The sequence below is a fragment of the Linepithema humile genome, chromosome 7 (assembly GCF_040581485.1).
Source record: "Linepithema humile isolate Giens D197 chromosome 7, Lhum_UNIL_v1.0, whole genome shotgun sequence".
NCBI classification, from domain to species: domain Eukaryota; kingdom Metazoa; phylum Arthropoda; class Insecta; order Hymenoptera; family Formicidae; genus Linepithema; species Linepithema humile.
The window spans coordinates 23,046,126-23,070,697 of NC_090134.1; the positions used below are offsets into that span (position 1 = coordinate 23,046,126).

At 33.4% G+C, this 24,572-nt stretch overlaps 4 protein-coding genes across 9 annotated transcripts in view; 2 read left to right on the forward strand and 2 right to left on the reverse strand.

The window, feature by feature from the left end:
- Positions 1-387: 387 nt before the first annotated feature.
- Brf (Brf RNA polymerase III subunit) lies at positions 388-18,156 on the forward strand. Its single transcript, XM_012369330.2, has 15 exons — positions 388-746; positions 1,116-1,329; positions 1,407-1,491; positions 1,869-2,005; positions 2,272-2,376; positions 13,279-13,428; positions 13,551-13,644; positions 14,164-14,296; positions 15,373-15,469; positions 15,600-15,755; positions 16,029-16,105; positions 16,314-16,548; positions 16,850-17,003; positions 17,095-17,279; positions 17,416-18,156. The coding sequence occupies exons 2-15, from the start codon at positions 1,116-1,118 to the stop codon at positions 17,541-17,543; spliced, it is 1,950 nt and encodes a 649-aa protein (XP_012224753.1). The 5' UTR covers positions 388-746; the 3' UTR covers positions 17,544-18,156.
- On the reverse strand, positions 2,398-12,548 carry LOC105673585 (BTB/POZ domain-containing protein 6-B). Its single transcript, XM_012369332.2, has 7 exons — positions 11,972-12,548; positions 10,773-11,057; positions 10,551-10,698; positions 10,009-10,225; positions 6,654-6,840; positions 6,293-6,471; positions 2,398-5,995 (listed from the first exon to the last, which is right to left on the reverse strand). The coding sequence occupies exons 1-7, from the start codon at positions 12,066-12,068 to the stop codon at positions 5,531-5,533; spliced, it is 1,578 nt and encodes a 525-aa protein (XP_012224755.1). The 5' UTR covers positions 12,069-12,548; the 3' UTR covers positions 2,398-5,530.
- LOC105673498 (putative gustatory receptor 28a) lies at positions 18,157-22,480 on the reverse strand. The gene is made up of 6 exons (XM_012369153.2): positions 20,236-22,480; positions 19,259-19,661; positions 18,861-19,064; positions 18,697-18,759; positions 18,523-18,612; positions 18,157-18,441 (listed from the first exon to the last, which is right to left on the reverse strand). Exons 1-6 carry the CDS (start codon positions 20,559-20,561, stop codon positions 18,307-18,309), a joined length of 1,221 nt encoding a protein of 406 aa, XP_012224576.1. The 5' UTR covers positions 20,562-22,480; the 3' UTR covers positions 18,157-18,306.
- The window catches only part of LOC137001143 (uncharacterized), a 44,359-nt gene continuing 42,264 nt past the window's right edge, over positions 22,478-24,572 (forward strand). For 3 of the 6 annotated variants that reach the window (XM_067359427.1, XM_067359430.1, XM_067359432.1), the window contains exon 1: positions 22,478-22,942. The gene's annotated coding sequence lies outside the window, so the exon portion shown is untranslated. The remainder of the gene's footprint in view (positions 22,943-24,572) is intronic. The other 3 variants (XM_067359429.1, XM_067359428.1, XR_010891266.1) reach the window with 3 other exon arrangements.

Consider the following 24,572-nt stretch of genomic DNA (forward strand, 5'->3'; position numbering starts at 1 on the left):
AGTAGTGAAAATTACAAAAACGAGTAAAAACTTTACTAAAACATCGATTGATCAACAGCTTGGTAAACTGGCTTACTTTGTAATTTTCACTATGTCACGTATTATTTTTTTGTTTCATCTGGACATTAATTGTATATCATGTAATGTAATGGATTTACAGAAATAAGATAATTTATCGAATTATTTAGCAATGAAAATAGATCAATGCGGTTGTAAATGCTCTAGTGAATTTGTTTATTTTTTTAATTTTCCCTACGTTGCATCATATAGCGTTTTCGAATAAACGGGGTTTGAACGATCTAGGGTTGATCAATCACTATTTTACTATAAATGCAAGTCTTTCATTGGTGGAGAGGTTGCAATGACGTCATTAACCAATCTTGGGTCGTTCAAACCCCGTTTACTCGAAAACGCTAATATACAATCGACTTTCCTGTTGCCTATCTGCGAAGAATTATTTCATTGAAAAACTGACAGATGTGCGTCACACAGAGCCGATTGGCTTGGATCGGCTTTACAAGTTCCACGCGTTTGTTGCATCAGAATTTTATTAGTTTTTGTGCATTTTTCGTACTGTTCTGTGTTTTAGAACAAGAAAAACATTCTCTCATATTGTTGAAATATTTCAGTACAGTATGCAACTGTATATAATTTTTTTATGATTTGAAATACTTGATAATATTTTTGCAAAAATATAAACAAACATATACACTGTTTCGGATTAATTTGTTTATATATTACCAAAGGTACGCAAGCAGTATAAACCATTTATTTATTTAACTTGTGTGTGAAAAATGTTGGCTGGTTTATTTTTCTATCTGCAAAAATCAATTTGTCATGTTTTGTTAATCATATATGTTGCATTATTTATTGTGATTTAGTTCTTATTTGTACATTATAAATATAGTCCACAAAGGAAGAATTAATAATATTTTAATATATATTATATATAATTTTTTTTACATATAACATATCCATGCTCAATAATGCAATATTGTTACATAAAAATACAGTGGTTTGTTTTCTTTTATATTTATATTTTTTAGTATAATTTTTTGCAATAAAGCAAATAAGTAGCAAATTATTTAAAAAATATAACATTTTTATTGTAACAGATGTCTGGAAATAAGTGTCGCAATTGTGGATCTACCAACATCGAGACTGATCCAGCACGTGGAGATGCGATTTGTATGGAATGTGGTTTTGTACTGGAAGATTCAGTTATCATCAATCAGACAACCTTTGAGGAATCATCCTCGGGTAAAGTGATGGTGCTGGGACACTTTGTTGCCAATGATAGCACTGGTGGTGCTACAAGCTTTGGTGCACGTAAGTCATTTGATTTATCTAGATTTTATATAAGTCTCTTTTTGAAAGACAATGCAAAAATCTTTTGTTACACATAGCATATTATGTCAATGGAAAGGAATCTAGAGGAATCACTCTACAAAATGCTCGGAAAGGTATAACAAATCTTTGCATACAGTTGGGGTAAGTATCTTTTTTTTTTTACAGATATATTCACAATTAGGAAAGATTTTATCATTGAATAATTATTATCTGTATGAGTCTGTTATTTATATATTTCTTTTTATTTTATCTATTTCTTTTAAAAAGAAAGAGTAGCATTTTAGGATGGTATAGTGATAGTTGTTGAAGGAGTTAATTAATTTTTCTATAAGGCATTGTAAATATGAACAAAAATTGTTTTTCTCAAAATTGTAATGTAATATGCACTTTTTGAGGCCAAATTTACAACTATAAATAAGTGTGGGAAACTAATTTTCTTTCTCACAGATAACAAAAAAGAAAAAAGTTTGATTTTGCCAGTGTAATTATTTTTTGTAAATCTATAATTTCTGTTTTAGCTTAAATCAAAATTGCATTGATACATCTGTGAATTTCTATAAAATGGCATTGAGCCGCCATTTGACACGTGGAAGAAAACAGGCTCACAACCAAGCCGCCTGTGTATACATTACTTGCCGTATCGAAAGAACTGAACGTATCCTTTACATTGCATTGTAACAGTGTAAGAAATTAATAGGAGTAGATAGTACATTTTTCTTACATTTTCATCAAATCTTTTTCAATGCACCGTTGAGTATTCTTTAATGCATAGTTAGAGACCATTGATTACAGAGTGGTAGAGCTCATATAGAACAGTGCAAAACGAAAGAAAAGACACCCTAAAAATTTAAAGAACTTGTGCATATATATACATAAAAGCAAATGTCTAAAGAAACTATAAATTCTTAACAGCTTATATAGATATGCTCATTGACATCAGTGATGTTCTTCACATTTGTGTTCATGAACTTGGTCGAACGTATCTGCGGTTTACGCAAGCCCTATGTATCAACATACCGTCAATAGGTAAGCAATTTACACACGATATAACTGCATGATATGTTTAATAACTCGCGCAGGGTTGGATATTTACATGTAAAACTATAACAATTCATGTGTAGGTTTAAACAGTGTCTAACGTGTCATCTATGTAGACAATGTATAATTTATGAAATGTTACTTCATAATTTGTTAAATATGCATATTTTTGTTAAAAATATCTTTCTTTGTTCGCTATGTTCGAATATACAAAATACATATTTTACTTGAAATAGCTAATATTTTTTTCTAAAACTTTGATAGTTTGTACATATTATACAGTTGCATTTAATATATAAATGTTTATACTTTTATGTTAACTTTGTGAAAGTATATTTTATGCTTAACAGTAATATATTAAAACACATATTAGTACTGTGAATTATTATTATATTAGTATTTTTTATTTCGTTTTATAAAAGTATATACTTTTATAATACTAATGTATAAATACTAATATATGTTTAAATACAATAATGTTAATTAAATAATGTACAATATGAGGTATATTAATTAAAGATGAGTTTACTTTTACGTAAATTTTTTAATCGATTTTGAAATTGATAGATAATAGCGCAATAATAATTTAATGCAAGATTATTAATTTTTCCTATTAAATATATTTATTATTAATATCCAATTCAGATATGTTGACTATTTAATAATTTTATTATTAATTTTGACAATAGTTCACATTGTTTACTTGAAAAAGTTGGTGTAAATATCATGTAAACAATACATGATGATAATCCATGTAGATATAAACATGAAGTCTGCAGCACGAACATAAACTTGCGCGTATTTTGTCGGATTAATAGCAACATTTCTTTATTCTTTTATTAGAAAAAAATAAAGAGAATTAGAAATTACTTATAATTTTTATTTACAACACTTCAATAATTTAACTAAATGAGATCCATAAAGCATAATTTATTTTAAGAAGTAAACGAAACAAATGTTATCGCTTAGAAAGACAAATCAGATTATTATGCAATTTATGTTTGTCGTATATATGTAATACATATATATCTATGACGAATTCAAGATTTGTAGTTGTTTACAAGAAGTCTTTAAAAATTCCTCCGTCAATATTAATGCAACTCGTACACTAAGATTACACGATTGCTCAATAGTGAATCGTGATGTAAACTGAATTGTGCTACAATACATAATAGCTGCAATTCAATTAAAAGTCAAGTGTTTGTTAGCTTGATTTAGCTAGCCAACCATTAAATATTGTTATTGGCATTGACTTAGCCATTTCGTTACATCATTTGACCGTGCTCAACGTTGTATCAATATCGAAGGGACGTATAAAGTAAGCAATTTTACACATGTGATCAGTGTTGTGAATCTGATTGATATAGTATCAATATTTTTGTTATTTTTCAGACATACCATGTATGTCGTAACATGTTTAGGGATTAAATTAACCGTGTTGGTCGCGTTTCAAGTAAACAATTCTTTATAACATTGTTAACAATCCTCACATAGCTACGGTACATAGTTACAGTAAATAATATGAAGCATCCTATAGCTTTCGCGTATATCATTTTTTCACAATTGCATTGAATATCTTTTATAGTATTGTAAAAGAACCAATTCTAAATATATATTTAATCGATTATGTGATATTACGCTTAGACAGAGCTCTCTTCTCACATTATACGTTATTATTCTAGATATTTACAATTTTTAAACAATCATTTACAGCTCTTCTCGATGCAAGAGCAAAATTAAATTTGTTGCACGAAGCGAGTAAAAGTATGACATTCGTTAAGTATGTATAGAAAAATAGATGTGCTCTTTTTCCAAAACTGCTCACACAACTCTTCACGAGTGAGATGGTAGTGTCTGGTGTTACAGTTTAATGTTATGGAAATCTTTTTAAAGAGTTACAACTAAATGTTTATTTACACAAGTAACGACGATGTGTCTGATGTTGAAACATGAAAAAAATTTGTAAAGAGAGTTTTAATTACGCAAATCTAATTTTAAATATAATGCTAATTGTTGTTTTCAAATCGCACAATACTGTACATAGTTTTTTTTCGCCGCCTACGAAAATATAATTTTTGAATAGGTCGCCTTTATGACAGTAACATATTGCGCGCGCGTGTACATAAAAATTTGGTACCGACCTTTGGATTGAGATAAACAAACGTTGATTATATACGTTCGATTGTATATATTCTCCGAAAAAAAACTCCGAGAATTAATAATAGCAACTTATGATGCATCGATAAATTATACAAATTTAAATGGATATATACAAACTTCAATGAACAATTCTACTTAGTTAATTAATTAGCTATTATTAGGAATAATATATAAGATGTCGAATAAAATTCAATATTTATATATTATACGAATATTCGTGTATTTTGGAAATAATAATTTCATTGAAAAATCAACGTTTTTGAAAATTTCACGCAAATACTTTTATTGGAATTTGGATGTCTCCACATATATCATGAGAATATCTGACATGAGAAATATTCCAATGGACTCATTTAAATAAAAAAAAAATTTTTTAAGTCAAGATTTTTTCGTCAAGATTCGTAATTAGATGGTATAAATATTGGATACGTTGTAAAAACGAATATTGTGCACTTTAAATAATCAAATAAATTAAAAATAATTAAAAATTTTAATATTTAATCATTTGCACACGCGTTTTTCTTGGTTAACGATATATGAAATAAGTTTATTTCACAAAAGAAAAACACAACAATAACAACTGCATGTGATTGGTGTATATCAATAGATCTATCAATATAAAGGAAAGTCTACTGTATCGTGATGTTACGATTAAACGACGAGTATTCTAATGCTTCTCAAATGCTTCTTATTTTTACGTTATTTACACAAGATTGTAACAACTTTCTCGGCAGTATAAATATTTCTCACATTACTTTTACGATTTATTGTTTTCTTTGGAAGAATTTAAGAAAAATAAAAATGAGTCCAATTGAATATTTGAATATTTAAATTGTTCGAATGCATGTATGAAATGTACATTTCCTCCATACGTCTCAGAATTTGACAGATTTTATTTGCGATGTATACGATCGCTCACGATCTGAGAATATTGGGTTTCGTTGCAAGTCAATTATACCATAAGCTCTGTAGTGATTTTCCGTCAGTCATCAGATGGCGGCCCGTAAAAAATTAATTCAGGAATTTGTCCACCTTGGACGCCAGTACCGTTGGTGCTCTCGGAGCTGCACTGAAATTGAAAGTTTACACTGCCAACCGTCGCTTCCGACATGCCTTCTTGCCCGAAGAAGCTCAATTCCCCGCCGTCCAATATTGCACTCGCCGTGTATGAACATTCTGGTTCGATCTGTATCGGATTTTCAAAGTACACATGGAACGTGTTGCTCGAGCCGTCGGAGAAGAACTTGGTGTTGTTCTCCGCCAGAACATTCCCAAGTCTCTTGAGTTCTATTTTAACATTGTAATCCGCAGCGCCGGACGAACTCCCGTATAACCCGAAGCCCACTACAAATATTCTCTTATCAACGCTGAATTGGATCGAGTCGCAACGACCTCTGTATCGCCATTGATTTGACCTATAAGCGCAGGATTGAAATCTATGGCAAACCTGCAAATAAGAGATATTGTTTTATTCATATTATCCACTTGGAAACTCAACTAAATTAATCGTTTATAAAGATGCTGAAAATGTAATACGTATAACAATATTGCCCGATATTATGTATCAGGATGGACATGCGATGATCGAAATGAATGAAAATTTGAACTCGGGACCATGTCTCGAAAAATCATAATTTCAAAACTTGAAACAATGTTTCGAAGGGTCACGACATTTAAAACAAAGTTCTGAATATATAAATGAATACATAAATCTCTTGATATACAACAGATGAATTTTACCCACCTGAGTTTTCAATCCTTGACGTGGTTTGATGGGAAAACAAAGTTGTGGTTTGTTACTAGCTGTAAAGTGTAGAAACAAATCAATTGTCTCTTGATGAGTTAGTATTCCCGTCTGTGCTGCACTGTTTGCGAACTCCTCCAGATTCATAGCGGGTAGTCTAATTAAATACAAGGCAGGTCCTAAAAAACGAAATACGTGTGTATATGTGTAAATTGTATATAATTTATGTAATTGCACGCACGTACCCACAATTAAACTACAAACAAACACATGCACACATACACAACTATTATGTATGTGTGTATAACGGATGGATATTTGTTCCGAGAGAGAAAAATTGTTACATTAGTACGGATCTTACCTAACAATTGCCTTTGATTGGCGGGAGTAGGCTCAAGATCTTGCCGTATACATTCCGCGGAAGCCCATCGTAATGCAGCATCCCATATATGGATTTCTTTGCAGTTTAGTGTCTCTCGGGATAAGACAGATTCGAGCGTATGAATGTCAATGTCCACAAAACCGTCGGATCTTAGTGCCATTTCTGCCTGTCATACAATAGTTTTTACTTAATGTCGAAGCTGAATCTCTCGCATATCGCGCTTGTTATTAATATTATAGTCCCGATAACTTTTATTATGTACGTTATGATCTAAAAAGTTTATCCTAAAAAGATGCAACATATGAATTTTCTTTAATAAGAATTACGTTTATACGTTTAAATACAAATTCACAATTATGTATACAATTTTAATTTTTATCGATTCATCGATTTGTTTAAAATGTTCATGCAATATTCACGCGACATTCGAAATACATAATATTTTAACAATCGCAATCTTTTTGTGTCAATATTGTGAATCATGCTTTTATATTTTATATTTATGTACGTATTATGTGTTATGTTTATAATCAGAAGTTATATCAATATTCGCATTAAGAATTATGAATGCATGTTAAAATGTTGCATGAAATATTGCCTGTTACGCAATGGTAATTGCAAAAGCGTAAAAATGGCAAAGAATTAATGATATACATGAATCATTTTTATATTTATGTTATATGTTAGAGGGAATCGTATGTTGCTACAAAGCCGATTCAGTTTCGTAGAATATTCAGTACAGAAATTACTTTCATAGTTTATTAAAAAGTGATTAATTTTATTATAATTGTCCCACTTTATACTTAATTATTACACTTGATACAAAATTTCGTAAGAAATTGTGCTTGATAAATAGTACATATATAAAAAAGTTTGCAATCTTTTTCTAAAGGAAAGTTAATTGATCTTAGATTAATGCTACATATGATATTTTTAACATATCAACTCACGTGATACCAAAACACATAAATTGAATTGAATTGAATTAAATTGGAAAAAAACAACAAAAAAACAAAAAAAAAAAAAAACTATCAGAACATGAATTATTTATCAATGATTAACAATGATGTAATTAACACTAATTAGCTGGTTTTGAATGACTTGAATGATATCGTTATAACAATCTCTAAGTCATGTATATGTATGTCTATAAATATTGTTTTTCTAAACAGTTTGATCAAGTATTAATTTGGGTGGAACAGTGACTTAATCTACAGAATGTTCCATTAGTTGTGTACTTTCTTTAATTTCTCGAGAGTTTTAATGATGCATATACACGTCACGTATAAAAATTGACCAATTGTGTTAATAACATATATATGCATCATTTAAAAAAAGTCCTTTATTTTCTACCTATAGAATCTTTGTAAAACACGGTATCTATAAGTTTTTGATCTTGCTAAAATCAAATCTTTAGCTAAAATTTTCGAATTCAATATGGCACACCTAATATAACAAACGTAAATCATCAAACTTGATTTTTGTATTTTTTCAATTCAAATCAAACATCAGTCTTGAAATTTAGAACATTTTTCTCATAAAACCTAAAAAATTTATTGTTATCTGAAATTTTAATTGGCTTATCATCAATATAAATCGTTTAAATTATTTTTTAATTTAATATATTATTGTAGATTTTATTTTTTATTCTTAAATTATAAAATTTACGTCTTAAAAATTAAAATTCCAAAAATTTTATGAAAAAGTTTTATGTACAATGTATCGTTTAAATTTCTCTAATTGCCACAATTTGGAATTCCAAAATTTCGATTGCAGATTGGAATTTAGCGTCCCGAACAAATCTGAATATATGTATATGGGTCATTTGAAAAGTTCATCAATATCGATTTTAGAGACACATCGATTAAAAGTTTCTGAAATTGCTAAGGCTATAATCACTCACACTTACTCTCGCACACACACACACACACACACACATACACACATCTTTCGGATAAATGTGTATTTCATATCTCAGTTGATAAATTATGTATGTGAAAAAGCTTTCTGCAAGATCTAACAACAAGACAACGTGCGTCCCCATAGTGCTGTTTTAACAAGAAAAATGAACGAATCGAAGCAATCGATTTGTTGTCACGTGTCCACCTTATTCACTCGATTTTCATCTATTTTCACAGATAAAAAAATTTCTTTCCGGAAAGAAATTTTCGTTAGAAGTAAAAAAAGCAGTTGACAAATCAAAGTTTTGTAATGGTATAATGGTTTTGGAGTATTTTGGCCAAGTGCATTGGTGTTGAAGAAGACTATGTTAAAAAATAAGAATAATCCTAAAAAGAAATATGTCGTTTTTCTATTACATTCCGAGAACTTTTCAAATGATCGTACAATCGCGTACAATTTTTACGTAAATTTGATTGTTTTTTCATAGAAATTATTTTTGGTAAACAAATATTTTTATTTTTTAACAGGGCTTAAGGGATTAAATTACATAATTAAATACAAATATTAGAAGATGAAATTTATCATTGGAAGAAAGTACGCTCTAGTTTCGTAACATTTTACATATATACATGCACCCACCCACTCACCCACTCACCCACTCTCACACACACACACCCACACACACACACACACACACACACACACACACACACACACACACACATATGTACATATATAAATGTCCTGCAGCCAATAAACGTTTGCACAAATGTTTGCTTGAGCACAAGTATAATCTGTAGCAAATAATATTATATTATATGCGATATGAATTTTGCAAAAGAGGTTGTGAAGCTAAAAGAGAAATCGAAATAATATTTCTCCGTAAGCAATCTGTTAACTAATATGTTTGAGACTCTATATAATTGTACAGAAAAACTAGCGGATTGTCGTTCGTTTTGTTCATTTAGCTGATTATTTGATTAGTATTCGTTGCTATTCTAGAAATGTCACTACGGTTGATTTTACCACACTCGTACTCGTCTGCTAAATTATCCTGATACGTGATATTTTGCGTGACTTCGACTTGATCGAATTTATTGTCTGGAAAATGAGGTTCGCTTCGTGTTCGGAAAAGTGAGAAGGATAGCGGCTCATCCGCGAGGACATTCGTGCAACAGTCATTCTCCGAGAAACTCAAACAGTGCGATAGTCCATCTTTGAAATTCTCGTAACTATCATCGCCCAATTCACCATTGCTCTTGCATGCACGTCGAAATCGCAGAATGTCGAATTTATTGTCGTGAACGCAAGAATGCAAACCCGAGGCATGATCGATTGAGTCGTCGGAGGGGCTCGAATCATCTTCGAGCATCCCGTCCAAGTTCTTGTCGTTCACAGTAATGGCTCTTAGCATCCTTTGGGTTTGACTTACTTGTGCATCGATCACTTCCCAACAACGTTGCATGAGATTGGGTTCTTCGAACAGGCGAGACTGACTCAGAAGCAAGCACGCGTTCTTCGCCGTCAAACTCGTTTCCAGATAATTGACGCACGCGCGCGCCAAGTGTGGAACTATGTATTTTTTGGCGACGTACAACGTTGCCAAAACTGTGTCCGCTTCTAGTTGCACTTCATCACAATACATATACCTTGAAAAACATACATAGACTCATATTTTCCCTCGATTTTTATTTATTTTAAAAATAAATTCAAAAAAATAATGTAGAAAATATTTACAGTTGCGCGAAAGTCGTTACAACAATGTATAAATAATTTAAAAATACGAAATCTTATCTTATTTGTCGTTTTGATCCTATTTTCCATGGCGTAAGTTGTAGGAAATTAATTTTCCAAATTCATATTCAAAGGATCTATCAGATCTTTTTGAAATAGTTTTATAAGAATTTAGAGGGATGCACACATGCACCTTTCTTGGTTGGCGCTTTGAATTATTTTGGGGTTTATTATACTTACCTCAACAGCGCGAGAAAGGCAGCTGGTTCAACATCAGGCACTTCTACATCTTTTTTATTTTCCGGTAACCCTCCATAAAACATGGCATAAAATACAGAACTGCCAGTAGCAAGGACGTATTTATGTGCTGGTATAGTTTGTGTGTGGCCTGATATCAAAGAGAGATTTAATGTCTTTCTCAATAAGCATCAGTTGGAAAAAAGTAAAGCGGATAGGGTTTACCTGGACTGCCAACAATAAATATAATGTCGGCCATGAGATGATTATTAAACATTGCCGCGTTCCGTTCCCGAACTGTAGGTTTCGTTGCTTGCCAGTTGGGATCTTGTGTGCAGTCTCCAGGCGATGGTAGATTTAACTGGGTGATAGGTGATGATAAGGAAGACAAAGGCGATGCGGGAGCACTTAGAGGCTGATTCACCGCGGTTCCTTCACGTTGTAATACAATAGACGAAGAGAGCGGACTCACCGATGGTGGTGAATCTGACGTATTACTTGGAGATTCCGCTGAAATAAAGAAAAAGAATTTTATTGCATTTATAATATGGTACAATCCGAGAGTCCTATCTCTTCTTTTCTCTTAGATCTTGTTTCTTAAATTGCGTTACAAGCATATTTGTAATGAACAATTTGTAAATGAACAATTTGATATTCCGTACCATCCACATGAACATATATGTTCAAGATACTTTGTCAATCTGAACCAACGCACGAGAATAATCAAGCTTAACGTTTACTCCACAGATACGTATTTCCGGAGTAATTTGTATAATGCGAAAATCTCAGTCAGCAATTTCGAGGTTCTTTATCGTTAAAATTTTTCAGACATTGCGCGTAGACATTAATAAAAAAATAACAATATTTAACAGAAATTAATTTAAAAAATATAAATAAATGCTGCAAGAAATGACCAAGATCACAAAGATCATATACTTGCAGCGTAGAGCAATATTTATCGATGCAATGGTGCAAAAAATTTTTATTTTAATTTTAGAGGTAAGACAACAAAGGCGACGATACTGCATTGGAACATCACAAGCGATCAGAAAAATACATATTTGTGCGATATAAGTGTTTAAATTATTATTATCACGATATCAATGCATTCGGAAAAGTACAAGTATTTCTTTAGTGAACTTATTTTTTGAGGAATATTAGTCTTATTTAAAATATATAATTGATTATTGTCGAATTATTTTTTTTTACAAGAGCCGATCATTAGTGTAAAGGGTACGTTGTAACAGCTTTCTCACACACGAGATTATATTGTTATCCATATTTAGCGTAAGACACTACGAATTTCCATTAATCTCTTGACAGCAGATTCATTCATCGCGCAATTTACATTATTTCTTTTTGTCTCTATATCTCTGTCTCCAAATTTCTCTCTCTCTCTCTCTCTCTCTCTCTCTCTCTCTCACCGTTCATCCAAGCATTTGTCTGTTTAACTGCGACGTTGTCCTGAAAACGCTTCATTGGCTTGGTGGAAATCTTCGAGTAGAGGTTCGACATTGCCATCGTCGTCACTCACGTTCACCGTTGTTGATCTTTCTCGTCGCGTCGTAATCCGTTGTTATACACGTGATACACAAAACGGCTCCAAGAAACCGAGTATCATCGGCTATACAGCCGCCATTTCCCATGGATGGGCGCTGGTTTAGGAGCGCCGCCACCGCTATCGTCGGCGTCTCCGTCGCCGCCGTGCCGTCGTGTCGGTCAATAGACGGATGAGAGGAGACGCGTAGGGCACACGCGCAGAGTGTAGCTGTTATCTTATTATTATCAACCGTATATTTGAACATTTGTCAACGTTACTGTCAACTTTTCAGAACGAGCTAGAAAATTTAAGTTTCTTTGTTCTAGGAAAGTATACGAAGTCAAATTTAGAAATATTTGAGAATGGTTAATTACAAAGATTATGCTTTACTTTTTTCATAACTTGAATCGTATTGTAAGCGTCGAAAAATTAGCCGAAGGAGCCAACCGGGTTTTAAACTCGGGATTCTTCGTTCCACAACCTAGCACTTAGCTTGCTGCCCCACGATAGCTCCACTACTCTCCTATTTATTCCGACCGCCTACCAAATATCTAAACAAGCCTTACGGCTTTATACTCTTATAGTATTAAGAAGCAGTTGTTTGCAATACCCCTCAAGTATAAAAAAATAAAATATTTTATTGCTTAAGATAATGTTTGTTTTAAGAAACAATTAATTTGATTTCTTCTCGTGTTAGACCTCGCAATAAGAATGTAAAAAAATATGCGCAACAAAATATATTGATTATAAAAAGACGCACATTATACATATGTCTAGATGCAGGGAACATTGTATGTTACACAAAATATATACGTATTTTATACAGATGTATCATACGTAATGCCACACAATAATGTATGGCAAACTTATTTATTAATAAAATAAAAATAGATTTGAAAAGAAAAAGAAAATTTCCGCGATGACTGCGATCGATCCTCAAGTAGAACGTTGTAAATGTAGCAGCAACAAAGCAAAGGTAGTGGGCATCTATTTTGAAAATCGTCTAAAAGTTACAATTAAATTCCAACTTTGTTTCAAGCAAGTGTGTAAAATACCTATATGTCGCGTGAGGTAAAACATGCTTAAAAATTATTTAAAGAAAAAACGATTTGGAACATCATAATATCTGAAGTAAAGAAAAGATAAATTTTTAGCTCCTTTAAAATATAAATTTATCTTTGTTTCATATAGATCCTTGTTTATACATCATGAGGTTTGCACATAAGCTCGAATTTGGGGATAAAACTCACTCCGTATCTATAACAGCTTTAAGAGTGGTTCAAAGAATGAAAAGGGATAGCATTCATAGTGGTCGTCGACCGTCAGGTCTATGTGGTGCAGGTAAAACAATTGAGATTTTAGATGTACACATATATTATATCTTAAGAGATAACTGTTTTTATTAAATATATATATATATATATACACACACACATACATACATGCTTTTTTTCCCTATACAGCTTTACTGATTGCTGCGCGATTGCATGAATTCAGTAGATCACCTGCCGATATTATAAAAATTGTTAAGGTACACGAATCTACTCTACGTAAAAGGTAAAGCAAATTTTTCTGCATGCATTTATTTGTCAGAAATATAAGGTCCGCCAAAAATTTCAGATCGATCAAATATCTTGAGAATAATGCACTTTTGACGAAAATATTTTGGAAGAAAAATTTAAGACGTTAAAATAATGATGCAGTGAATAGTTATGTTACATTATTAGCTTTGGATTGGATTCTTATAAGATTACATAAAGTTTTTAAACTCAACTTAAACTTTTCGAATAAAAACCTATATTTTTTATCATTCTTGTGGTTGATGCAAAGGAAGGTACATACAATTTTTTCACAATTGTACGCTTAAATCTTTTTTTTGTTAAAAAACTTACCGAGAGAAATTGCATTTTAATATGATGTTTCGACAGAAATGTATGGAAATATCTTATAAGATATTCATTTTTCAATGACTTTTCTTTAATATTTTTATGTATAGAATGTGATGAGAGGAATTGATAGAGATAATACTATGATAGCATGCGTGTGCGTATGTATAATTTTCTTTTGCGCATATAGATTGATGGAATTTGGCGATACACCATCTAGTGCTCTGACTTTGGATCAATTTATGACAGTAGATTTGGAAGAAGAGCAGGATCCTCCAGCATTTAAAGCAGCGCGTAAAAAGGATAGAGAACGCTTACAAAGGGTATATGATTTTTTTTCTCGAATCGTAATATATTTCCTACTTTAACTTTAATTTAGTTTAAGATGTTCTTACTTTTCACTTAAAAACGATTCATATATTTTGATATAAGATATCTCACATTATAAAATATTCACTTTTCAATATACTTTTGTGCACAGAATAAAAATAATCGATTAATGATTTTACAATTTGCAAATAGGTGCAAAAATGTATTTTTTTTTAATTAAATAAAAAGATAAGATCATTAATTAATTATTTTTTTAATTTTCTTAATCTATATATAAAAATGTTAAGATAAAACTTAAAAGTGAATACAAGATGTATCATATCTTACGTGAGAAATCATTTGTCAATAACTTTTTTTAACGCGTGACAATGAAAATTAGGATTTGAAAATTATGCAGCTGTTAAATTTAAGTAATTTAAGTAATTTAAATAACGACATCGCAATGTTAAAATAATTTAAACAATGAATAGATTTGAGTTTATATACATTTTGCAAATTTACTAAATGTCTTGCCAACGATAACGATTGAATGACTTACTAATGATGTAATTGTGTATTACACTTTTATCGTATTATACGTTTAAGTATTTTTACATTTATTAAAATGAATTTAATGAAAGAAATGCCGATTATTTTTTTTCTTATAAGAAACACCGAGCCAAACGCAGTTGCAAGACTAATTGATATATATATTCCGAATTATATCTAAATTTTCGTTAAACAAACATTTATTTCATCTATTTAAAAAAATTTTTTTTTTATAAGAATGCGTGAAAAATATAGTTTTCTAGTTTACGATGATTTATGTTATTTATCTGCAAAATATCATTACAACTATTTTTCGTCCAATATTTCTCTATTTGATGTTCTTTTTACTTTCTTTTATAATATCCTACATTAAAATAAGTATGTAAAACTGTAAAATATTTATCTACTTATTTACACATACGTAACATTTATCTGCATATTTTATTACTCTCAAATTGAAATCTACCTTGAAATGTTTTTCACATATCAAGTTGTATTCTATATATAATGTTTTTTTTACTAATAAAATCAATCTGTTTAGCTAGAAAATATAGACATGGAAATAAGTGAACTGCAAGCAGAAATTGATAGACAGTTGGAAGATTACAGAGTAGGAAAGGCAAGAAAACGGAAGGATGGTAATTTGTATTCTTATAATATACATAATTTTAAAAATAAGAAAAGAAGGAAATATTTGATATAAAAGAAAAGCAACACATTTGGATATAATACAATTGCAGTAAATATAGTAGTAAATAATTTTTACAGTGTCTTTTATGGAAAGCGAAGATGCAGATAGATTCGTTCGCGAAAGTAATTTAAGTATAATACAACAGTACGTTGAGAACAATGTTGACGATCCTGACGAGAGAATTCGAGATGCCGCAATAGATGAAAATGACAGTTCTCTTATTACTGGATTGGGTGAGCATTCATACAAAAAATTGTATTATTTTATATTTTATTGAATTATATCGATCTGCGTTTGTCGTTTGGGAAAGAAGAATGGTTTTTCGTAGTTTTCTTCGATCTCTTCAAACTCTTGATATATAAAATATGCATATTATGATTCGTATTTGGTCTCGGAATTAAAAAAATTATGAAAGACTACTTTTCTTTTTCAAGACAACAAGTAAATGTCAAATTCTGCAGACCAATGTCGCAACACAAATTTATAATTTTATGAATCGCATACAGGTCCAGATATAGCATCAATGATGTCCACGAACGATCGTCCAAATGAATTTCGAGACAAAGTAGATAATTTCGAAAACGTAAGTGTTATCCTTTTATCTTTAAATTGGAATTACAAATTACACTTTTATCCATTTACATCTTTGTCTTGTGTAAATTTTTACTTTGGTTTACTTTATATCTAAAACATACATCTTGTTTTTATCACCAATCAATTTGTGAAGACAGTCATACGCTGCATTATGCATCAGATGATCGAAATAACTCGATAACACATTTTCTCGTCAGTCTTCCGAGGAAATCTACACGAATGACATCGATGACGAAGAATTGGACAGTTACATTCTTTCGGAGAAAGAATCGCAATCTAAATCTGCTCTTTGGAACAAAGTGAATGCTGATTATCTCGTTCAGCAAAAGGAAAAAGAAGAGAAGCGTCTAAAGGAGAAAGAAGAAGGTAAGCCTGAGAAAAAAAGAAGACGAACAACTTCCAGGAAGAATAAAATGCCCGCAAATACTGCCGGTAAGTTTATTACGCAATAGTCACGCAATAGCGTAAGTAAACATTCACGTAAAAAAAGAAAGAAAAAAAAGGTAGAGATCGAAGGACAGGTCAGATTAATCCATTAGGTGCAATTACATTATATTACTTTATTTCATTATCGATATGGAATGTCGGTTTTACGTTCGATGTTCAGCTATCTTTAGCTATTTTCAGTTGATGAAAAGACTGTTGACGGTGAATCTATTGTGAAATATCCTTGTATTTCGTTCGATATTTTTTTTTCATCGAGTCGTATTTTTTAAATTCTTTTCTCCATTAGGTGAAGCAATTGAAAAAATGTTGCAAGAAAAAAAGATATCCTCGAAGATTAATTACGAAGTATTGAAAAGTCTGAACAATCAACAACAAAACACTCAAGAACTATCTACCACGAATACATCGGAATTAGACGACGTGACAAATATTAACAAGCTGTTAGTATTTATTTAAGTTAGTTATTCCGAGTTTACGACCAAATCATCATTAATCAATTGATAAATATATGATAAATATGTTTTTATTCAGGGCAACCAATTCTACATCGACATCTGTGGAAATTTCACTAACGAGAAAGTATTGTTCCATTAAGCCAAATACTCAGCAATCGAAAAAAATGGATAAAAGACTAACAAAAGAGGATGAAAAATGTATGGAAAAAGAAATTAATTCGATGGAAACGGATGCACCTATAGTGGACACGTCTGAAATTGGTTGTGTAACCTTTTTTATTATTTTTTCAGCCATTTTTTTTTTTTTTTTTTTTTAATTTTTCAACGTTTACTTATAACAGCGTTAAGTTTTACGTTAGTAAATTTTACAATAATAATAATTATTATTATATTACAGTCTACGACAATGACGACTATCTCGATGAAGAAGAACCTGACACTGCAGAAATGTCACTTGGGCAAATGCTCGAATCTCACGCGGCGTCCGAAGATGAATTTTGTGACGATGGTTACGAATATGAATAGAAATCGGAGTTTATATATACATGTATAACTTATAAATAACTTAATTATTTATTATTATTATCATCATCATTAGAAATTAAAGTCAATAATTAAAGTTAACAATCTACTAGATGTTTAACAAAAAGATAGACATTGCGTCATACAATTGAACGAGTGCAGTGCTCGAGCATCATTTCGACATAAAATTTCGATTCTACCTATATCATAGTTGTATGGAAAACGCAAACGTAGAAAAGCACCTGATTGTCGACTGACAATCAGTATCATACCGTTTCAACCTTGAACGGTATTTTTTGTCGAAATGTATTTTACAATTCAAAACATGATTCACATGTCGATTTTACTTTTTTGCAACGACAGTTATACGAATCGATAACGACTATTATGTTAGCTGTGCGAATGCCACAATATATATAACACTCTTCAGTTGCGAATGATGTCTAACAAGGATTGTAACATTCCTTAACATTTTATTATAAATTATTCATTTCTTCTTTCTCTCTATGTGTTCCTACTCCAATGCAACGCCATTATTTATGTATATATATATATATATTAATTATATACATTAATAATTAATGAGGTTTGTAAATAAATATTTCATGTATCTCAATTATTATTTTTTTTTTAATTTTAAGGATTACAAATATTAAATATTTTACACAAAAAATAATTTCAAAATTTTATTATATATCAACACACACAACATATTAACACAATTCAAGTTGAAAAATGTAAACTCTGTACTATAAAAGTAGGGTCATTAAAATGATGTTAAAGTTGAATTATCCTCAGTGTAACTCCATGTAACAGTTGTATTATTGTTTGTAATGCCAAATTTTGCTGTAATATCCAACTGAATGACCATAACAAGATATGTTATTACAGCTCCAGCAATCTATAAAAGAAATTTTATCAGGATGGATCGTGCATTATCTTTGTTAAAAAATTTATGAAAATGAAAGCAGATGTTGCTTACAGAACACATAAGAGGAATATTAATTTCATATAGTCCAAAGGCAGTGAATGTTAAATCCTCATGTACCAGCTGAAGTGAAAAATGTATCATCTAAACAAGGGAATTCATATATAAAAAAAAAACATTTAGAATTTTCTTAATTTCGCAAACATTCCTCCGTACAAACAATCTTACTTCAGCTCGCAATGATTTATATTCCAGAAAAACATCATGCAAAATTATCGCCATTCGCCTGAACTGCACATATAATATAGAATTAGAATTATGTATGTATATACATACACACACATACGTTTTTATGTTTTACACATACAACATGCGTGTGTACAATACTCAACTTCATTTCTCGACCGTTGACAAAGGTAGCTGATGTACAAAGATCGAAGAGCAAAGCAAGATACAAAAGTCACATGAAAAATCAATATCTCAGTATTACCACTGTTCGCTTTCATATAGTAATATAAATCATGCAGAAGAAGGATTATACCATTCAAACATATGGCTGAAGCTATTAAAAGATGGAAGCCAAAATTCGTATTTATCTGTGGATAAAAATATGTGGATTCGTATTCATGAATAATGCACTTTTCGAGGCCAGATTCGGATTTAACGCGCGCGCAAAAAAAAAAAAAAAGGAAAAAAAAAGGAAAATTACTCTTCTCAACAGAAAAATGTTCAATTTTGTGGGGCAGAGCAATTAGTAAATTGCAAATTACAAATTACTTTGCACGAGTACCTTTGTCGCTAAAACATATAATTCGTGATGAATATAACGAATAGCACGTATTTTCGTAATTAGAGCAGTATTGCATTCAACAAACGTGTTGGAATTCGTCGCCAAGTCAACACAGGAGACCGACAGAGCTTTCTCTTTCGAATGCTGTATCGCGATCTTGTTCAACTCGCGGAATCTCAGATACATGTCGTTTATGCAATGGGTGAACAATCCATCCATAATTAGCAAGCAGACTATAGGGTACCAAGAACGAACGGAATAGCATATCGACTGAAACGAATTATTTATGATTATATCGTAGGTATATTTCATCACGACAAATAGTATCGCGGTCGCTGTCCCCGCGTCTTGCAAATGCTTCGCAAGGAAAATATCCTTGTCCGAGAATCGCGCACCATAAGATCTGAAATATGAATGTGGCAAATACAACAATTGTAAAGAACCTATGATTTCTATTTCTATCCGCACACGATATCCGCATCTAACGCAAAAAGCGATTCTTCTATTTCAACTTTTTTCCTCTTTCTCTTCGTCAGCAGTTGATACAAAATATAATAGAATCTTGAAAATGCGGACAAGTGTAGAATAATAAGAACGGCGCTGCATCGTTCACGTCGAGCATTAACATTACTAAATGCCAAGAGTAAAATAAGATTTCTTTCATATTCTTATCTCTACAAACGGAGCGAACGATGTAGCAATTGAAACATTTCACTACACAACAATAGCATATTCTCGAGATCAAACCGAAGTCGAAAAATCTGATTTTATTTTTTACATCAATTTATTTATTTCTTTTATTTTTATTTATTTATTTCTTTTATTTTTATTTATTTATTTATTTATATATTTAAAAAAATTTTTTTTTCCAAATTCTACACGCCACAATGCAACGTGTCATACGCGGCACTCATACTCGGATTCTAACAATTATCTTATCGTTGTCAAAGATGAATTATTCCAAAGAAAAAACTTACTCAAGTATAGAGTCCACGATAATCATCTCTCGACGGGGAAAAGCAAATTGTTTCGGACGAAATACGGATGTGCCCACTATCGTCAGTACCAACAGAATGTTCATAGCGTACTGCAACGTTATCATGAACTTTCTGACAAGATGTTGCTCGCAATAACCGACGCAAATGTTGCGCCATGACATCTGACTGAAGAAGAAGAACAACACTACAAGTGCGAGACTGTACAATCTGCCCATGTAACTGACCAAATTGATTCCCAAGAGATGCGAAATTTTTTCGAGAGATTGGCCCGTAGAAGTTAAAAGTTCCTTCTTTTTGGAATCCATCGAAATATGTTTCTTTCCGATAACCCTAACGTTAAACGATCAACAAACGTGAAATGTACTAATCAAAATATACGACGGACGATCGTGTTCACCGCGATTAGTACAACGGTATCAGAAATCATACCGTCATACCGTCATATACAGTCGAGTCAACAATTTTATCTCAACTTTCAATCGGACTGTTCTATCGATCGTCAAGGTAAAAAAAAAAAAACTTGTACTCTCTCACAAATAACGTCAATACAGTAAAGCATTATCGCGAGCGCACAATAAACAAAATTGTCAATTAAAATGTCAGTAGTTACCACGCATCGTTCGACAGTCGACACAAAGTTTCTATCCAAGTGTCACAATATTTCCGCAATGCTATACAAATTTGGGATCATGCCATTCGAATGGAGAACTGAAGATTTGTACAGGATTGAATAAAATTTGTCACACTGAAAAATACAACAATAATACGAAATAAAGATATACAGGGTGTTTTATAACGTCCGTGCCAACGCTCGTGTACGGATAGAGTGCGGTAAACCGAATAGAAAAGTCCTTTACCGTTTTGCACTTTTCGCAATAGTAATTGAGATATTAATTAAAAGGGATTGACGAATAATCGCGCGTTGATCGCGGCTAGATCGTAGGCTGTACGCTCTAGGCGTGACAGCAACGAGAATCGCATGGAAACGAAAAATAACAACGCATATCACTCCTGCTCTCGCTACGTGTTATCATTCGTCGCCATGCGATCCTCGTGGTTGTTACGTTTAGAGTGTACAGCCCACGATCTAGCTACGCTCAACGCGCGATTATTCGTCAATCCCTTTTAATCAATATCTCAATTACTATTGCGAAAATTGCAAAACGGCAAAGGACTTTTCTATTCAGTTTACCGCACTTTATTCGCACACGAGCGTTGGCACGACGTTATGAAACACCCTGTATACAGGGTGATTAAAAAAAAAAAAAAAAAAAAAAATAACCCGATGTCCTTGCAACGCCATATTCCCGAGTGAATTCCGAGACGATTTTTCCTTTTACAAAATTTTGTCCGAAGCTTAGTTTTGGAGTTACAATTGAAAATAGTTGGCTACTTACGAGTCCGATACAACGGACAGGCAGGGACGGCGCGTCACGAGACGATAGTAAACACTCGACAGTCTCATTATACGTTGCGCGTCCCTGCCTGCCCGTTGTACCGAACTCGTAAGTCGCTACCTATTTTCAATTATAACTCGAAAATTAAGCTTCGGACAAAATTTTACAAAAGGAAAAATCGTTTGAGAATTCGCTTAAGCATATGGCATTGCAAGGACATCAGGTTAATTTTTTTTTTTTTTTTTTTTTTTTTTTTTTTTTTTTTTTTATTATTATTACCCTTATATACAGAATTTTGTCCATCTATATTATCATTGGACTCGCACTTGTTCAAGTAAAAAAATTAGGGTCACGGGCTGACCGCACATTTCGCTTAAATCGAATCGATGGAGTCGTGCATTATAACTAGATATTGAAAAAGTGGCAACGCCGTCTTAGAGCGGGAAAAAATGTAATCGACAGTATATAGTTTGACGTATCCGTTTTTTCGAATATCTACAGTTATAACGCACGCATATATTGAGAGGTAAAGCACGCATGTCCGGTATGCCTGACATGTCCGACGAGACGCGTGTAACTTCATGTAAGAAGGCATTTCTGTCTCCGTGTGTACATACAACGCATATGACCATCACGAACTATATCGGGCGCGCACAGCCTTCCCTCTCCATTCGACAAAACGGTCAGATGGGAATCGAAAGAAGAAGCTCTTGAAAGTATCTTATGAACTACCGAGCTGTGACACTTAGTTTTTTTTTTTTTTTTTTTTTTTTTTTTTTTTTTTTTTTTTTTTTTTTTTTTTTTTTTTTTTTTTTTTTTTAGGTTAGGGTAATGGCAATCCCGGAGATACAAAATGTCGAAAAAAAAAAAAAAAAAAAAAAAAAAAAAGTGAGCAGGTAGAACGATAGTACTCGACGAGACAAGCAACTTTCGCCCTATGAACTATACGGCGGCAAAGCTCGGTTTGAACTCATGAGCCCCCGAAAGATTTCGATCGTCGACCTTTTAAATTCGGTAACTCGGTAATTACGGGAGATGGAGGGTCGGACCTCAGGACCTTAATCGGAGGGCACGGGGAGGTGTTTCGAATGCGCGCGGTCGTTTGCCGAAATTGTATAATTTTTTTTTTTTTTTTTTTTTTTTTTTTTTTTTTTTTTTTCCCCTGTCCTAACCGAAAGTCTCGTCCTGACTGAAGGACGCCGATCGAGACACCACCGATTAGGAGGGAGAAAATCGGTTAGGATACCAGGTTAGGTTAGGTTAGGTTAGGTTAGGTTAGGTTAGGTTAGGTTCCTTCTCGTTGTGCGCCACCTTGTCGTGGTGAGAAGGCTCACCGTGGAGTGGCTCGCAAGAGTCATTCTGCGGTGCCAAGAGCGCACAGTTCCTCCTATGGGAGGAACAAGGAGCCCGGCGACTCCTTAGGGATGAAGTTCGTGTCTCGGCACGAATGGAATCCCAATCGCCGGTAGGGGTTGGCGGCCCCGACTACAATCGCCCGGTGGCACGGCACCGTTAGGGGGAGGACTACTCCCTGTCCGTGACGACGCGGGTGCTCCCGCAGGCGCGTCTCTGTTTCCCGGAGGGGGGCAGGGGCGCATGCCAAGAGGAGAAAACCTCTATAAAAAACATTGCGGGTGCTCCCGCGGGCGCCTCCCTGTGGTCTGGGTGTTCCTGGCCCACAGGTTGAGTGCATGCCAACCTGAGCCGGTGGCTCGGTTCCCTAATGGGGCCCGGGTCACCGGCTTCGGTGGGAGGGATGTGGGTGCCTGGCTGGTGATCAGTCCAGGTGTCCCACAAATGTGAGGACCGGGAATTATTTCTTGGTTACCTGTGGAGGGACGGTCCAATGTATCTGAAATATCAGAGACATTGGATCGGGTTGCCTATAGTCTTAGTAAGACTAAGGTGATGGTGATGGTCCGGGGCGGATCCTCCGGGGAACTTCCCCGGGTTTCTGGTCCGGTCCAGCAACTGGGGCCATCCGACGCGTTGTCGGATTGGGCCTGGTCGCGTTATACATCGGGCAGGTCGGGCTCGCTAGCCTTGGCCGGCAACCGACCTAGGAGAAGGAAAACTCCGATCACAAACCCGCAGAAGAAAACTGTGTCAACAAATAACTCTTTATGAACGGAATGGAAAACAAAAATGAATACTTACCATCACAGGGGAACTCGGAAACCCCAGTGGTCGGCGCATACGAGGGTATCGTCCCTGCCCTCGATGCGTCGTCATCATGTGTAGGGCTAGCTGGGTTGTCGGAGATGAGCGACTCAGTAAAACCAACGATCATCTCAAACACCGGGATAGAACTTCTGGTAAAACAGATGCGAAAGAGGGTTAAAGACATAGGCGCATGCCTTAATCCGGATCCTGTACAAGACGAAATGCAAAGATCTGATACCGAAGAAGGGTTCCTGCCAAGCTCATTAGTAGAGGTCACAATGACTCCTGACCCAGAGGCAGGAACTGCGGCTGGAAAGAAGAAGACAGTTAGTGTAGACGCGAATATCATGGAATACATGGATCTTACGGGATTTTCTGAGGATGAAAGTCTGGCCTCTTCAACAAAAACGGTATCGAGTAGAGGAACTAAGCGTCCAAAGAAAACAAACGCTAAGAAGAGGAAATTCAGAAACGAGGTAGAAAAGTCCTCCTCCGAAGAAGAGGAAGGAAACAAGGACATGGGATTAACTTACAAGCAGAGATTAGAGGCCGACACAATATTAAAGGATATAGGGGAAAGACCTGCGGCGGAAATAGGTGCCTACGCGAAGGAGTGGTTACGCCAAGTGGAGGATGCCAGAGCCAAATCGAAAAATATCAAAGGCACATTGAATAAAAATATCAAGGTACATACGCATGCAGCATTAGAGGCGGTGGACATCCTCTCCAAAAGGGCTTCTATGGTGGGGGATACGG

What these genes read in the sequence shown, in the direction of transcription:
- Brf (XM_012369330.2), top strand. Translation starts at nt 1,116, where the DNA reads ATGTCTGGAAATAAGTGTCGCAATTGTGGATCTACCAACATCGAGACT. An exon ending in AATGCCCGCAAATACTGCCG is followed by an intron (nt 16,549 to 16,849) that starts GTAAGTTTATTA and finishes TTTCTCCATTAG; the next exon opens with GTGAAGCAATTGAAAAAATG. An exon ending in AGTGGACACGTCTGAAATTG is followed by an intron (nt 17,280 to 17,415) that starts GTTGTGTAACCT and finishes ATTATATTACAG; the next exon opens with TCTACGACAATGACGACTAT.
- LOC105673498 (XM_012369153.2), bottom strand. Translation starts at nt 20,561, where the DNA reads ATGGATTCCAAAAAGAAGGAACTTTTAACTTCTACGGGCCAATCTCTC. An exon ending in GTCAACGGTCGAGAAATGAA is followed by an intron (nt 18,760 to 18,860) that starts GTTGAGTATTGT and finishes TTATATGTGCAG; the next exon opens with TTCAGGCGAATGGCGATAAT. An exon ending in ATAAATCATTGCGAGCTGAA is followed by an intron (nt 18,613 to 18,696) that starts GTAAGATTGTTT and finishes TCCCTTGTTTAG; the next exon opens with ATGATACATTTTTCACTTCA.
- LOC105673585 (XM_012369332.2), bottom strand. Translation starts at nt 12,068, where the DNA reads ATGGCAATGTCGAACCTCTACTCGAAGATTTCCACCAAGCCAATGAAG. An exon ending in GGGAAGTGATCGATGCACAA is followed by an intron (nt 6,841 to 10,008) that starts GTAAGTCAAACC and finishes ATTGTATGACAG; the next exon opens with GCAGAAATGGCACTAAGATC. An exon ending in CAATCAAAGGCAATTGTTAG is followed by an intron (nt 6,472 to 6,653) that starts GTAAGATCCGTA and finishes TTCGTTTTTTAG; the next exon opens with GACCTGCCTTGTATTTAATT.